This window comes from Ursus americanus, chromosome 26 (assembly GCF_024610735.1).
Source record: "Ursus americanus isolate L20-20 chromosome 26, mUrsAme1.1.p, whole genome shotgun sequence".
In the NCBI taxonomy this organism is placed as follows: domain Eukaryota; kingdom Metazoa; phylum Chordata; class Mammalia; order Carnivora; family Ursidae; genus Ursus; species Ursus americanus.
The window spans coordinates 32,964,095-32,980,852 of NC_142152.1; the positions used below are offsets into that span (position 1 = coordinate 32,964,095).

At 54.2% G+C, this 16,758-nt stretch overlaps 1 protein-coding gene across 8 annotated transcripts in view; it reads right to left on the bottom strand.

Annotated features, from left to right (window-relative positions):
- Positions 1–16,758, bottom strand: part of TTC7B (tetratricopeptide repeat domain 7B) — a 250,186-nt gene that overhangs the window by 19,091 nt on the left and 214,337 nt on the right. For 7 of the 8 annotated variants that reach the window (XM_045807632.2, XM_045807635.2, XM_045807633.2 and 4 more), the window contains one exon: positions 12,699–12,901. In XM_045807632.2, the coding sequence (XP_045663588.2) occupies positions 12,699–12,901 (203 nt within the window). Of the gene's footprint in view, positions 1–12,698; positions 12,902–16,758 lie in introns of those variants that run through there. The other variant, XR_015721857.1, reaches the window with a different exon arrangement.

A 16,758-nucleotide genomic window follows, 5' to 3' on the forward strand; every position in this document is an offset into this window, starting at 1 on the left:
GAGAGCTGAGAGGGACCATGGGAACAGGAGGGCTTGTGAATCTGGCAGGGTCAGGGCCAAAGGCCAGCTACGGTTTGGATGAGCTGGGTGGATGGGAGAACTGTAAACGACCAGAATGTACATACCCTCATTAGCCAAATTTCTCTCCTGCAGCCAAATTTCTCTCTTGCTCTGCAAATGTTGATGCTCCTTGGGTTTCGCCCTTGGCCCTCTTTCTCCCTCTCTGATTCACAGCCCAGCGGGGAATGGGTCTCACGTCCTCTCATCCCTTCAGCCGTCCCCTCCAGGCCACCACAGCTTTCTAACCACGGCCCCCGCCCTGGAAATGCCTCCAGACCCAGCCAGCCACACACCAGGCTTGCCTCCTCCTTCCCATAGCTGCCCCTCCTCCCACATCTCCTCGTGTTGGGGAGGTCGTCTAAGCCACCCAGAGACCTGAATCAGGTGTCTGAGAATCAGACAGGAACCTTCCGGCTCCCTCCCCAAGCCTTACTGAATCTACCCTCCCCTCTCAGTATCTCTAATCCTGGACTGTCGAGACGTTACTAGCTGAGTCTAGTCTTTTGGGTCTCTTAGCTTCTGCCTAACTTCGCCTCCATGGCTTTTAGAATGATCGCTCCAAAATGCAAACCCAATCATGTTACTTTATTTGTTGTAACCTGTTTTAATCTTGAAACATCTCAAGCATGTGGAAAATCAGAAAGACCAATATAACGAACATCTATATACCTATCACTTAAATTTAACAACTGTTAACTTTTTTCACACTTGCTTTATCTATTTTTGGGGCAAGATTTGGTTTTTTAATTATAGGCATTGTGACACTGCATCCCTAAATACTTCAGCAGGAATCTCTAAAAAATAAGGGTGTTTCCTTCCAGAACCACCCCTACCAAAGTTAACAGTCCCTCGACACCATCATCTACCACCTGGCCCCAAGTGCCCATACAGATCTCCAAGGGCTGGTTTGTTTATTACGCGTTCAAGCTTCATCTGTCCCCAACTTGTGGCAAAGTCCACATCTCTACTCAGCTGCTGACGCCTGGTCCCCAGGTCACACCGACAGTGGAGCCATGTCTGTCCCTCCTCCCCCATGTGACCAGATAGCCCGTGACCCGCACCTCCGCCTACGGGAGCCCTGTGGCTTTTCCTACACTGATGTATGTATGTTTACGGCTCTTTTTCTAGACTTGAGGGTCTAGTTCAGCATCTGGCACAGAACCAGCCTCCACGCATCTTACACGTGCTGTGTCATTTAACTGTTAAAACAGTTACTGAGAGGCTGCTGTGCTGAACACGGGGCGTGAGAGGCAAAGCCTGAGTGGTACGTGGCACAGAGAAGGTGCCCAAGGACTGGGTCCCTTCCTGCTCACAAGCCTCCAGCTGAAGATGTTCTGAAAGTCTTGAAAAGAGACAATTCCGGCGAAGGTATTTTCAGAGACAGGTGTCCCATAAATACCAAGCAGATGAGGAAAGGGAGGGATGAGAGCTCACATGTCAGTCGTGAGACTGGTGGGAGGTGAAAGTGGCCGAGTAACCGTGGGGAGAGGGGGTCTGCTGCCAGGGCAGAGGGGCGGCTGGAGGCCCAGGAACCCTGGCGGAGGAACTCTCAAAGGGCTTTCCTGAAGCTCCTGGAGCTTTCTGGATGCGGGGGCCTGGATCTGGGAGCTAGGGGTAGGCCCTCAGCCTGTGGTTCTGTCCTCTTCCCACCGCAGGCTGCTGGGGCCTCAGGAGGCACGTGAGGGGCAAGGCCGCCTCCGGACCCTGGGCGGTGCTTTCACCCAGTGCCCCCGGACGGAGCCTCTGTGCACCTGCACCCCATTCCTTGGTCAGCGGCGCTTGCTGGCTTCCGAGAGCAGGGGTTCTCTGAGGACAGGGCCCAGAGCACGCTTCTGTGATCTGTGTAGGGGAGGAGGCCTGCCTTGGCTCCAAGTCACCACCTTCCTAGAGCCCAAGGGTTTGAGACTTGGTGATTCTTGGTATTCTGTCATTGGTATGTTTGTCATTCCTTCCTCCTAAGCAACCCCTCACTCCTCCCCCCTTGGCAACAGGAGGGGTGCCAAAGGCTACCCTGGAAACTTCCCTGTGCCCAAGTGGGCTCATAAATCAGGGCTGATGCTGGTGATCCAGGCAGATGGGGCAAGGGCCGCTGTGAGAAAGGGGTGCTACACAGTAGGGGTCACTTTGAGGCCAGGTTAAGAGGCAGGTGGGGATACCAAGTCTGGACTCCAGTTGGGAGAAAAAGGGAGAGGAAACAAGCTCAGGGGATGCTGTGTGACCCTCAAGACAGGCTGGAGACCTCCAACCCTCTCTTCCTCCAGAGAAATGAGTGGCGTTCTGGGGGCTCATCTCTTCTCCACCCCCACCCCAAAGTGAGAAGGTGGGTGCTATCACCCACTTCACAGACAGAGAAAGTGGGCATGAAGCCTTTGGGAGTGATGGTGTCAGGATTCCTGGTGGGTCTGCCACTCCCTGCCCTGTGCTCTTGGCAAGTCCCTTCCCCTCTCTGGCCTCAGCTTCCCCATCTGTAGGAGGGAGGTGCTTAGACTGGGGACTTTTGTTGGTGTTCTGAATTCCACAATGCCTTCGCTCTCTGGTGAGTGTCAGGTCCACAGACTTCCCGGCCACTTTAGGCCCTCATCCCTGATACTGATGAAGAAAAGCTGGAAGAGTACCTGAGAGAAACTTCTAGGGTATCCTCCCTAGACTTTTGGGCTGAAGGCTTTTAAGCTCCATCTGAAGGTGCAGACAACATGGGGGTGCACATGTACTAGAGAGAGCCCAGGAGTACTCAGTGGGGAGTCTCTGGAACCGGCACCAAATGATGTGGAAGCCAGGTTGGGGGCAGCCAGCCCAGGTAGCCCCAAATGTCACTTCCTCCTGGTGACAGCCACATCCTCCTGTTGACTTCAGGGGCAGACTGCGTTGGGGAGGAGGGTGCCACGGCCCGAAATAAGGCGAGGGAATGAGGGACGGCTATCTGGGAACACAGAACAATGCAGATACGTGAAAACTTGGATCAGATCGTCTGATCCAAGCCAGGGAGCAGTAACTGTGGCGAGGTAGGAATGCGATGGAAGTGAAATGTCAAATCATACTGGAATAATGGGGCAAAATTTCTAAGAATAAATGGTTTGGATAGAGTATGTCAGATTTTAAATAATTTTAGATCATAATTACTAATGAGACACCGAGCTGCATTGCCTGTAATTAGTCATCTAAGACTCCAAAACAGAAAATAGAAATAAACACAGAATTAATTTTTTCCGTAAGCTGCGGCAACGGAAGGCCCGGTGACATGGCTCGTATTCAGAGCCTGCACCGGGCCTGTGCTGCTTCTGCGCCCATGATTTCAGCCCTCGATGAAAGCACCCGTGGCCCGATGCCACATACCCCTGACCAGCACTGAGAAAATGCTGCACTTGGTAGGAGGGGTCCAAAAACCAAGCAGAAAACGTCTGCAGAGAACATCTCTGTACCAAATGATACCACTGGCGGTGGGAGAGCTTTGCGGGAGGGGTCGGCAAGAACGAGGGCCATAAGCCACACAGGAGTCACGTGGACGCAGAAGCTCCACGTTCCCAGGGGACATTCCTTTTGCTCCAAGGACGACACACATGCCCAACAAACAGAAAATGCGTTAAGCTAAAAATACGTATTTTCAAAAGAATGTGAGGACATAGCTTGAGTAATTAAAAAAACCTTTCAATTACCTGTTTCTTCCTCCAAATCATTTCCAATCCCTCCCCTTCCTCAGACGTCCTCCCCACGTGGTTCGCGCCCCCGACCTGGCTCTGGTGGGCTGTTACTGCCACCACGGTCGTCCTATTCCAGAACGGGTGCATGCACTGTGCAAACCCAGTTAGAGCAACATGGTCCCCTCCCCCCTCCCCCAGAGGAGCCCGCCCTCAAAGCTGGCCGTGAAAGCAAGGGACATGTCTTGGCACTGTGGAAACAAGAGAAGCTACTCGAATCTGGGTTTGGGGTAGGGGTGGGGGTACAAGCAGAGGCTCCCTCAGCCTGGGACCAAGACCAGAAGGCACGCCCTGAGCAAGACACCAGGCTCACAGTCTACAGAAGGAACCACATAAGAAGGGCTAAGGATGTGTCTGAGTCACCATCAAGGGACAAGGGAGTGTCCTTGGGGAGAGGTGAACAGGGGGTGGCTTCCCAGATACTCCACAACAAGAGAATTTATCTGAACAGAGGGAGTGGGGTTTGAGCGCCTGTTTTTCTCAAATAAAAAATGGTATTTAATGATATTTGTATGGCACACTGGGTCGAGAGGACCAGGTTGCTCTAGGCCAGGGGTGACAAGCTCCCCGCTCTCCTTGGCACTCCCAAGGGCAGAGGCTGTCCCCTTCTTGGCTCATCTGTAACCCTGGGACACTGGTGGGGACCTCTGGCCTAAAGGGAAAGTGACAGTAGAAGAGTCCGGGGCCCAGGAAGGGGCTCTGTGTTGGAGGCAGGGCTACTGCCTGGATCTGCACAGCCCCAATCCCTTGGCACCTGCCATGTCAACTTGTCTGCCTCAGTGTCCCAGGCTGTGTCGCGATGGCCATTTCAGCCTCCCTGGCATCTGTCTTCGGGTCAGGCCATGGAACCTGGCATCTGGCTTAGAGGGTGAGCTCCTCTGGGGAGGAGGAGGGGTGAGAGAGCAGGGGGTCTGCCCAGGAAAGGCACCATGCTTTATAAATTACCATTTCAACTCCTAGTCTGAAACTCGGTCTCTCCTGGGCATGGTTATTGTGGGTCAGCTTCTCAGAGGGCGATCCTCTGCGACTGAGCAGAGAGAGACAGAGCAGACACCAGGGAACACACATGGGCCCGGAGAGAACACGGTGGACTCCAGCATGGCTGTCTACACGCCGTTCCACAGCAGTCTCTGGTCTAAGGATGGTGACCCCCGTAATCCCCAGGTGGGCTGCAGGGGCCAGCAAAGAAGAATGTGATTGGGAACAACAGGGTGGAGCGTCTGAACTTGAGTGGGGTGGCCAATGTTTCCACCCAGGGTCCCAGGGCTGCCCTCTGACCTTCTGCCATATGCAGCTGCCGGAACAGGTGCTGCAGGTCAGCCTGGGGACCCAGCTGTGCCAGGCACCCTGGCAGGAGCCTCACCTTACAGCGCGATGCATCCCTTTGAGATTTGGCCTGTAATACACTCAGATCCCATTGCACTGGAAGGTTCCATTAATTAGCTGACTTGGCCTCCATGGTCTCATGTGAAACCATGAGCTCCATCCTCCAGTCTCCCCTCAATGTCATTTCCTGTACTCATGGTGGGAAGGGAGTGTGCCAAGGCCAAGCCAACAAACACCCAGAGGCCTCTGAACAAAAAAATAGTTAACCTGACTATTTAAAAATAGCACGTTCCAATGATATTTGCTCATGATCTACTCAAGGGAAAGCACCGAGTGCTTTGGGGGGGCCTCGTTTGTAAAAGGGGAATAATGCCATCTGTCAAGGTCAAGTTGGCTCTTGAACTTGTTCTTCCTCTCTCCCTGCCCCACCTCATCTACCCGCCACCCCTGGTCTACACCCGCCACTGTGCCACCTCAGGCATGGAGCCTCCCCCAAGGAGCTATAGATCCATGAAGAAAGAACTCTACGTTGTTTCAACAGGTGCTTCAAGGGAGGAAGTCAAGGGGCTGAGGGCCCCTCTGCAGGGGTGGGGAGGTAGGGGTTAAGAAAGGCCTCTCAGAGGTGACACTTGAACCAGGCTCCATGGCGGGCTCTGCTGCCCAGGCCAATCTACGGAGACTGCCCAACCCCTCCGTCCAGGTCCCGGGCCTTCTCCCCCCCACCCCCGACCCCCACCCTGCCACGGCCCAGGAGCGCGCCCAGCTGCCGGCAGCCCTGGCCTGGTCCCCTGAGCCCAGCCAGAAGAGATGCTTCCCATCTCTGCCTGACAAGTCACATCCCCCTTCCTATTCCTTTCAACCTTAATACGCTGGGTTACAGGTTTCAGAGAAACACAAAGTAATACCGAAAGGCAAAAGCACACGGTTTTGGCCAACCACGTGCCATGATATATTCCTACTTCAGCTCCTCCAGCTGCTAAAATGTGGTTCTCCCATGGGCAGATCTTTTGGAAAGGAGACGCCCCCCCCCCCAATCGAGTAGATACAGAGGGGCTTCTACCATAGGCGCAAGCCAAGTTATAGAGAATGACGGTAATGCTCACAGCTGGTGTTTACAGAGTGCCATGGAGCTAAGACTTTGAGAGACAGCACACAGAGGCAGAGGGAGAGGGAGAAGCAGACTCTCCACGGAGCAGGGAGCCCGATGCAGGGCTCTGTCCCAGGACCCTGAGATCATGACCTGAGCCGAAGGCAGACGCGTCACCCACTGGGCCACCCAGGTGCCCCTGTATTAACTCATTTAACCACACAATAACACCATGGGGGGGCACTATGGTCCTCCCTGCTTAAGGGCCGACAGAATGGAAGGCTGATGGAATTGGAAATATGGATGGATCAAGGAACTTCTCTCAGGCCATACTATTCGTAAGTGACAAGGCTGGGATTCGAACCCAGGCAGGCTGGCTCCAGCGCCAGGCTCGTAACCCCAGCTCTGAGCTATCACTCAAGCTGCAGACACTTCTCTCCACAAACGTCCAATCTTAGTATCACCCAGCCCTGGTTCCGCTCCTAAGTTGCAACATAGCCTGGGACGGGCCACTGAGAGCAGGCTCCCCAGCGGTGAAAAAGAAATCGTCCGCCTTAGCGCCTACCGTGAGAACACACACACCAGGTCTGGCAGATAAGTTTTACGTTTCTTTGTAGAGGTTATATTCATGCCAAATATTAATAGTTCTCGAAAGGGCCTTGAGCTACTAAGGGGCTCAAATGTAGTGTGTACCATTCTAAGAAGGGAGAGAAGGTAGCCTACGGAACAAAGTCGTAATCACCCCACAGAACGCACTACTTTCACTTTTGCACTGCTAGCTTGAATCGCAGTCATAATGAGTAAGGATATTAGGGAGATTGAGTCGTGTGCACTTACGGGGTTCTATCAACCAGCACTTACGGGGTTCTATCAACCAGCACACAGATGTGTAGGGAAGGGAGGACATCTAAATATTTCAGTAAGTCTTTCTTCGAAGAAAAAAAACTGTTCTTCTTAATTTTAAAATCATTTTTTTTAAACCCAAGAAGTAAATAAAATGCAATTCATAGATAAAAGAGCCTTCTCACTTGACCATGGCAAGGTTTTGTTCCGGCCAATCATTCTACGTAGAGGAAGAAAATGGATACTTCAGATGAAAGCGATCCATTTCCAATGATGAGTGTTTGAAAGGGGCAGGGTGTCTCGATTCTGTTTCATCCGCTTCATTGTCTTCCCCAGAGTCACAGAAGGGATCAAGGGCCACTCTTCAAGATGGGGTTTGTCAAGGGAAAACCGGAGCCATGCCCATGTGAAACCCTGCCCGGTGTGTCTGAGCCCCGAGCTGCCCTTGACCCCAGTGCCACCTGGCCAGACCGATGGATGGTACACAGACACGGGGTAACCCTGCAAGTTCATCACTTGCATGCTGCATCTATCCAAAAACATGCTTCCAACTAATAAAATGTGAGACACGAGCAAGGTCCCCCCCCAAAGCTCATGCAACAGATGGACACTTGAAAAGACGGGCAAGAGAAAAACGCCCAGGTTCCATCATTTCGTGGTGCAAGCTGCCGGCGGCTAGCCAGAGCTCACCTCTTTCCCTGGATTCAAACCCGCTCTGCCATCCTGCCAGCTCGTCCTGCATAACGGGATGAAGTCTTTTCCCACAGTCAACAAGCACGTAAGCTTGAAGACAGCTGAAAGGGAGCACCGGCGCCCGGCCCCCTTCCAACTTTAGAAGAGCCTTCTTTTCTGAGCAAAGTCGTTAGCCAGCCTCGTTGTGACGAATACCAAACTTTAGAGCGGTTAAGACAACTTAAAATGTAGTAACAGTCCGCAAGACACATCCCCACGTCCCACTGCACTGCGCACTGGCTGTCCTCCTTCCAAGCCTGCCATCCATGTGACGTGCCTGTGCCACTTCTTCATAAAATGCACTTTTCCCACAGCTCAGCCGTTCTGCCAGTCTTGCCCACTAACGTACTCCCTTGGAACAGAAGCCCAACACCGCTTCTAACGTCTTTACTGTCACTCCAGATTTCTGATGTTTCGGAAAACATAAGGCCATGGAGAAAACCCTCAAAGGCAGCTTGTGTGTGAAACCACCGGAAGCCATCTTGACTGACCTTGGCAGGGGGGTGTTTCATGTCTTAGATTCTTCCATAGAAGACAGGCCTCAGGCCTCAGCCACACTCCTTGGGCGGAGCGCCTGGCCTAACTCATTGCCTCCAACCGCCTCTCTTCTCAGCCATCTTCCCCTTTCTTTGGGGAGCTCCACCAATGATCTCTTACCCGACTTCGTCCGGCAAAGGTGGCGGAACTTCGCACCATCCCCAGTCTTCTGGTTACCCTCCTCTGAATGACGGCTGGCTTCTGTCCCTTTCTAGACCTTGTCTTGGGAATGTCAACATTCAAGAGGATGGCCCCTTAGTGCTTTTAACCTACATTTTCTCCTCTCTGAGCAACATCTCTGCAATGTCAGTGTCTCTGTCATACCAGACTTGCTCTAGGGGAAGGCTGACCCCTCAGGGTGACACGCCAGCTCTCCTCCTGCCCCCCTGCGGAGGTGCAGGCTCTGGCTCACCAGCGCCTCTGTTGCCCCCCAGCCGTCCCCTGCTCCCCTGGGCCTAGCCCCTCTCCAGCTCACAGCCTTCTTCAGAGCTCTGCCCCCTTCTCTCTGGGAAGCCCTGGGAGAACCCCACCACCTGCCTCTGCTCCAGACCTTTTCTCAACGCTATCAAGTGGTCTGGAGGAAGGCCTGAGTTTCCCACTAATACAGTCTAGGATAAATTTATTTCTCCCTCCTCACCTTATCAGCTCCTCTCCACACTGCCTTCTTGGCTCCCTGCCATGCTCATTCCTCACCTGAAAGTTCTTGCTCCTCTCTCATCCTCCAATCTTACACATTGTCCCTAAGAACCCAGGCTGATGTTATCAGATGTTAAGCAGATGTCCCTGTTTGCAAAGCCTGTCCCTATCCTGGTAATTCAGTCCTTGGCTACCCTGAATCTCTGTGCCTGTCCTTGGCCTGGACAGCACTGCCCAGGGAGGCCGTTCCTCTGCCCCCAGGCCACCGGCAGCCCCGTTTCCTCCTCTCCCCTTACTCCAGATCACAGGACAATTGGTGTGGAAAAGGTTGCTCTGTGTTTCATTAATTCATTTGGGGTACTGGGAATGAAACATGGCATGCAAATGTATGTAAATGTATGCACTTATGCAAAAATGATATGAAAATATGCCTTTAGATTCTCTGGAAAAAGTCTGATCACTCTCCGAATTCCTCCCCTTGTCAACAACATTACTTTGTAATTCCTTATCCCCTTAGCTCACTGCTCCCTTAATATCTGCCCGCACTCAGCTCTCTGCCTCCCTTGTCTTGTGTTAACTCATTATTAATATTAAACACATTATTTCTGCTCTCCCTTCTCTCTATATGTGAATTTAAACACACAGACGAAGGCTAAAACTATTAGAAAAGTGTTCATTTTCACTGGGGTGTAATTTATGTTTCTTTTGTCAAGTCTGACCTTCTATTAACTTTAATGAGTACCATCTGCCTCCCAGTCGTTATTGCTTTTTTAGCAATATTAATGTGTTTGCGCTTCTGCTTAAATCGTACCTCTCCTCCAAGCTGGCTTGGGCGATCTGGCGCACGCTGCCACTAACAACCCCTAGAAGTTAAGGAATCATTGTTCTTCACGGAACAAGCCGAGCCCCTGCCCATGGTCAGTTCTCTGCCATCACCATCTGCCGCCTGGGCTCCACCTGCATCGGACACGGCTTCCTTCCTCCCAAACAGCTCCCTCCTCCTGTCCCTCCACCTCCTCTCCTTCCTGCCCAAGGAGCAATACCGCGGGTGCAGACACACTTTCCCGTCGTCTGTTTTTTTCTACGACCCACAGTAGGCCTGCAATGGGCTCCTTCCCCGGGAACCCCCTTGGTTGGTTCTCGGGTAGTCTCCAGCACTCCTGTTCTTCAAACTCCTTCTACCTTGGAACTTCTGAGCCTCGCCCTGGCCTGGCCAGCCCCTCGCTTTCACACTCCTCACCCTGAGGGCCTGGCGATCTTCACGGCTCTCAGCCGTTTCCACCCCCCTCCACCACAGAAGTCTTGCGCCCCTGGCTCTTCCCTGGGCCTCCGCCAGGTAAAAGCCTTCTGATTTCTCTGCTGACCCCTGTCCCTCAACCTAGGGCCCTGCAAACCAGTCTGGTTTCCGTGAGGGCAGAGGCAGGACCTTTTGTGCCTTGATAAGAAATTCCAGTTCCGTGCTTTAATTTGTGTCTCGTGCTAATATTATCCCCACTCATACATCTGGGGACACTGAGACACCAAGAGGGTGACTTGCCCATGGTCCCAAAGCTAGTCTGTGACAGAGCTGGGATCTAATCTCAGTCCTTTTCTGTCCTGGAGCCTCATCCTTAGTTTCTAGAGTATATTGCAAAGGCCACCTTCTTCCCTTCTTAGGCCCCAAGCCATAGAAACACAGCTTTCCTGCACAGCCTGGCGATGGAGGCAGGAAAGACAGGGCTGTGATGTGTCAGGGCTGGGAGCCTGGGGGCTCTGAGGGCCTTCCCTCCACAGACACCATGTGGGGGACAGTCTGGGGAACACAGGCCAAGCGGTGTCATTTACAAGGTCACCAAAAAGGGGCCATCCAAGCCACCCTTTGGGAGTCATCCCAATCACAGTCACTAGGCAGTATTAGACTCCAAGGATCTAAACCCTTCAAAATTTGTAGGCCTGCTGGTCTCAACTGCTTCCAGTCTGGACAGTTTCTGAATATATCAGGAGACACTGAGAAAAGTCTTAAGGGTTTATGATGACTACTTTCTACTGGCAAGAATACCTCTGAGCCAGGCAAGGCTCAGCCGTTGCCCCTGACCTGGCAGGCGAGGCAAGGCCTCACCTGGGCCCCCCTCACCAGCTCTCCCGGCCAGGGTTACTCCATTTGAAAGGAAAGCATCTGCCATTTGTTGGGGAGCTCGGGTGTCTCGAAAAGCTCCCAAGGTGAAACAGAAAACTTTCCCAGTGCGATTTTCCTATTTGATCTTTTGTCTCATGTGTTCCCCTTGGGGATGAACAAGAAATACTCGTCTGAATAATTCATAGGCCCCGAGGTAGAAACACGCTGCTTCTTTTCAATAAAAAGGCTGGGTACACGGCGTTGATTATACCTCTTCTGCGACGCTCCAGCAAAAGCAGAGAGATCTGAAAAGCTCTATACAAATCCCTCTTACAATAGAGAAACAAAAATTAAAAGCCATGTAATATTTTTAATCAAACAGACTAATGTTTGGATAATATGTAAAATTATTTATAAAGCTATACTGAGCTACAAAATGCTCATGAAGGGAAGGTGAAAAAAATCAAGTAGCTGTAATTATAAGGTCTGATTTATTTTTAAAACTGAAAACCAGTAGTTGGTTATTTTTGAGACTGTTGAGCCCCTTGTCCATTTTGTACTATTACTATGAGAAATGGCAAGAGGACGAAGGCTTTGGGAATCCTTCTGAGAACATTTTACTTCTTAGATACAAAACTGTACCCTCCAAGCACTGGGTAAGACTCACAGCCCCTCTGGCTGCTTGTTTTCATTTTACAGGAAGGAAACTGAGTGTAGACAGCTTAGGGTCTTTTCCCCAAGGCTAAAGAGCGAGCGACTGATGGTGCAGGGTCTCTTCCCGGACTCCCTGTCCAGTGCTCACTCTTCGTATCGCACACTAACCCCTGATACGGACACCAGGCTCCCAAGGGCTGCGGACATGAAGGCCACCTCAGCTTCACTCTAAGGCTCCCTCTTCCTGTGGTTCATTAAGTCAGAGATATGCTACCGCTGAGAGCGAAGCATGAATCCCGCACCTCAGCCTGACACGCGGGCGCAGAGACGCAGCATGGCTTTTTACCAGCAACTCGGACTCTGGTAACTTCTGAGTTTCACTTCAGACTCTCACAAGAAGAGCGCCGGCTTTGTGGGGCAGCTGTGCCTAACACGTCAGAGCCACGACGAGAACTGCAGGCTGATGGGTCTGCTCCCCCACCTAACCAAAACCGGGGCGGAGGGACAGCCGACTCCAGGCAACGCAGGGAGGGGAGCAGCAGGGCAGCCCCAGGCTTCTGGCCTGGGCATCTGCGAGGGGCACAGGTGCATTTCTGGGGAGCCACCACCCCCATACGCAGAGTGGAAACTAGGTGACTTACCTCCTCTAAGATGCCCCTACTAGCCGACAGCCTCAGAGACAAGCTGGACTCTCCAGGGTGTGGACACCCCCCGAGGTGGCTGCCACAAGCAACACAGAGACCAAGGCGACAACGGCAGTACCCAGGGGACCCGTGACTCCCACCCGCCCCTTGCAGAACAGGACCACTGGGTAGGGCTGCTAAGGCTGAGCACTGTCAACTCTCAAGGGCATCACCTGCGTAAACCACATGGGAATGGCGCTGTTGGCCCTGTGCAACGCGACAGCCTGGCAGGTCAAGTGCATGGGCCTTCGAACCGGAAGAGGGTTTACAGGTCACGAGCTCCACCCCCTGCAGCGTCCAAGGGGGGCCGCAATCCAGGAGTGGGGTCCCAGCCTGGCTCCGAGACTCACCAGTCGCTGCATGCTCTTCACATGGGTGGGACTGATGGATAAGGCTTCTTCGTACCACCGCCGGGCTTCATCGAGGTTTCCCCGGAGCTCAGCAACCTGGCCGCGCATGTACAGGACGTTGTGGGACATCGGGAAGAGGTTGGCAGCTTCCTGAGTACACGCTGTGGCTTCTGCAGGCTTCCCGATGCCAATGTACACCTCAGCTGTGGGGAGAGAGCAGAAGGCAGATGCTTTCCTGGTTCACCGCCGTTCAGAGGCCCTGCGAACGGCTGTGATTCTGGTTGGGGACATGGGAGCCTGGCAGGGGCCCATCTGGAATACGTGGAGCCCAGAGCCAGCCAATCCCCCAGCCTGAGTAGAAACAGCTGCAGGCTGACGGTCCTACCCACCCACTGTTACACAGTCACTCCTGCTATGGGGCCTCGGAGGGTACACCTGTCACCATCCGCCGGAGGGGAGGGAGGCCTGCCTGGCCCTGCCCCCCTCTGAGGACACCCACGCTCAGGGCCCACCTTGGTATCCAGGGACTTGCCCTCAGCTCTGACGACCGTAAAGAAAGGGCTGGGATGAGCTGAAGAACAAGTAAGCCAGAGGCACGCAGCCCTTCAAGGGCACCAGCTCTGCCCCCCCATCCTGTTCTCCTGAAGCCAGAAAGTGTACACAGGGAGCAGGCCGCAGCTTCCCCGTTGACGGGCAGGAGACAAAATGGCAGCTCCATCACACCCTGCCCTCCAGCCAAGGACAGTTTCCATGTCCTGGAGACCATGAACCGCGTAACACTGACACAGCCCTTTGAAAACCAAGCTGTCGCTTTCCAAAAAGCAGGAAAATGACCTTTCCCCCACTGGCAGGCCTCCACTCTCTCCCATGGAGTTCCGAGTCATGTGGCAGCCTCTGTCTCCCGAAGAGGAGGGATGTTCGAGTGCCCCCCCGCCTGTCTCTTGGGCACGCTCAAGTGCCCTCTTCTCCCGAGGGCCTGTGGTCCCGGCACTGCCACCTTCCCAGCGCTGGGCCTGCGTCTTCAAGGACATCGGACCCCTCTCCTCTTTCCCTGGCCGTATCTGTCAAGGCTACTGCCTGGAGTCCTCCTCAGGGGGCTGCTGTACTCTGGGCCCACCAACCCCTTCTCCTATGTCCAGCGCAAGCTCCCGGCTCATCGGTTCCTGCCTGGACCACTGGCCCTCCACCTCTGGCAGCAAGACACGTTTGCACGTGCACCTCCAAGTTCCACGCATAGTAATACATTACGTATAATATAACGCAGGCCAAAGTAGAAACGGTAGGACAACACAACACAAAAGAAACAGAAACGTTTTACTCTTTTCCTTGTGCACCTCCGAACTGTCTCCTGGAGGCTGCTTTGGAACTGCCTCGACGAGGGCAGGGCCTCCTCAGGCCCCTCACCTGCTGCCTGCCACGCCCGTCTGTCCCCCACAGCCGCTGCGGCCACCCTCCTGAGGCAGAGCTCTTCCTCCGCCTGCAGAAAAGCGCCCTTTCCTTAAGGCCCCCTCACGCCCTTCAGCCTTGCCTGACCATCCTACTTGAAGTGCTGTTCCCTACGTACACAGCATGAGCCTCTTCCGTTCCCTGCTTTCACGTCGTCCCTAATTCCAACCACCAGGTTTATCTCGTTTGTCTCCCGTGCTGGCTGTGGGCCCCTCTGGAATGCAAGCCGTACGCCACACGAGTGCCGGGACTGTGTGTGTGCGGCTCACTGCTGTGTTCCCAGAGATGAGAACAGCGCCTGGCAGTCAGAGCTCAGGAAACCGTTGCTGAATGAATGAACGAACGAGTAAGTAAATGAATGATAACAGTAACGATAACAGTAGCTCATGTTCATGAAACACGTGCTTTGTGGCAGGAAGTGCTCTCGTTTCTCCTTTCACCTGCACATGATCCCCTGGTACCCAGGTGCACAGAACCACTGCACAGATGAGGAAAGGTACAGGGAGGCTGAACAGCTTGTCCCAGGTCCCAGGGCCAGCTGGAGGCAGAGCCTGGCTGGAGGCCTGTGAACGGTGGGTCCCCTGCCCCCAAATAACATCCAGATCCCTTTGCCTGGCATTCGGAGCCCTCGGTGGAGACTGGCTCCATTGCTCTTACAACCTGTGTCCCTCCTGCTCCCCGACCTCCCAGGCTCCGCACTGGTGAGCCAGCACAGTTTCCACACGGGCTCTCAGTGTCCTGCCTCTTCCGGTGGGGCCATGACGCCCCAGCCTCCCTCTAGGCCTGCTCCATAGCCGCCATGCATGGCAGCCATCTCTGACCCACGCTTCCCCTCAGAGGGCAGCCCGGCCTTTGCATTCTCTGATGGCCGTGGCCCTACGTGTGTTTTCGTGAGGGGGTCTGGGGTCCACTCCTGGGCAGCAAGCTTTCTATCTGCCCACCGGCAGCTCCGACCCCTGTGGCAGGAGAAGGGTAGATGTGTATCACACAGTTGTGGTGCATTAAGGCTGCAGACTTCTTGACCTCAACCCTCCTGGATGGCCCCTCTCCTGAAGCACCCTCTCTTTCCTGGTGATCACGTGCCCCAACAACGGAGTCCTCAGGCTAGGAGAGAGCCCTGGAGAATGCGGGCCCCGCACCTCCCATCTCTTCTTCCAGCCTCTGGGTCCCCTCCTCGACAGGGGGATCCAGCTTCGCACGGAGATGACGGGCGGGCCCAGCGACCTGCGGAGGGGAGCCCCCAGGCCCACCAGACATGGAAACGGGCCGCTCAAATCCAGCTGAGCCCCGACGGCATCATTGCTGGCTCGGTGTCTGCCTCCTGTCCTGTGGCAGTCCAGCACAGGCATTCCCTGTGCACCTATGACACACGGGGACTCCGTAGGAACAGGGGCAACATGTATCTGTCCTTCGGTTCGGGCCCCAGCAGAAGCCTGCCTCTCCTGGGAGACAAACACTGAGAGAACCACGGGGCTGTCTGATTCCATCAGACCGCTCCCTCCCCTCCCTGGCCAGCCGGCTGCGTGCCCGCTGTGGTTTTAGGTTACCTGAGCATGCTAGTGACTCGGGAGAGCTGCAGAGAACGTTCCTCCCACTGTACACGTGGCTCCTGACTTGCCCCTGTTTTGAGGGTGGGCTTATGGACATTTCTAAGGTCCCCAGGGCCTAGATCTGGCAGGGTGGGTGACCCACTGGGCCTCTGCCGTCCAAATCACTATGGAAAAAGGACCAACTTGGGAGTGGGGACCGAAGTTTCTATAACTTTCATAACAAGAATCAAGATGGTGGGGGCCTTAAACACCGGCATGACAATGTGCCCGTCAGCCCTGTTCTGGGAGGGGTCCTCCGCGGAACCACGTGTCTCAGCACCAGCCATGAGTCTGACGCTATTGCTTCCCTCCTGAGGAATCAATCGGAAGACAGAGATGCGGCTGAGTCATGATCATGCAAGTGGGAGAAAGAATCCAGGCCTCCAAGGACTTGTGTTCAGTGGCGCAGGAGTTACAGGAGGAGACGCGTATCGCGGGTAAAGCTGTGCTCCTGACCCGGGGGGCAGACAGGTGCGTGGCCTGGCCGCTCCTCAATGTGTCCGTCTGCAGCTCAAAGGGAAGGACATGGCACCATGTGAGGCGGTGATTTTTAAACCATCTTCCCCAGTGGAGCCTTTTCTTCCAAAGGCATCTAAATAGTGGCAGCTTGCCTCCCTCTCGGTTTGGCCCCACGTCCCGGCCTCTGGGGCACCCCTGGGGACCCCAATGCTCTAGGGTACCCAGTTTGTAAGCCAGTGTCATGAGAGCATGGAGGGTTGGGTTACTGCACCCGGGCCGTGTGTGTGGCCTTGGGCAAGGCAGGCAATGTCTCTGGGCCTGTTCACCTGTAAGCTGGGGCCGGACGCTGGCCCGCAGCTCTCCCAGGACAGGGGCTAAGGATCGACCGAGGTGGTGGAAGCCTGAGCCCAGAGGCAGCTGAAAATGGTGAGGAGGGCACTTAGTGGGGCCCTGCCGCCCTCCAGATTGCAGGGAGGACCCAAGGTGCAGGGGGGTAAAATCACTTGGCAGAGCCTGCTGCTCTTTGGGCCATTTTATCATGGCTCCTTTGAGACAATGCTTAGAAT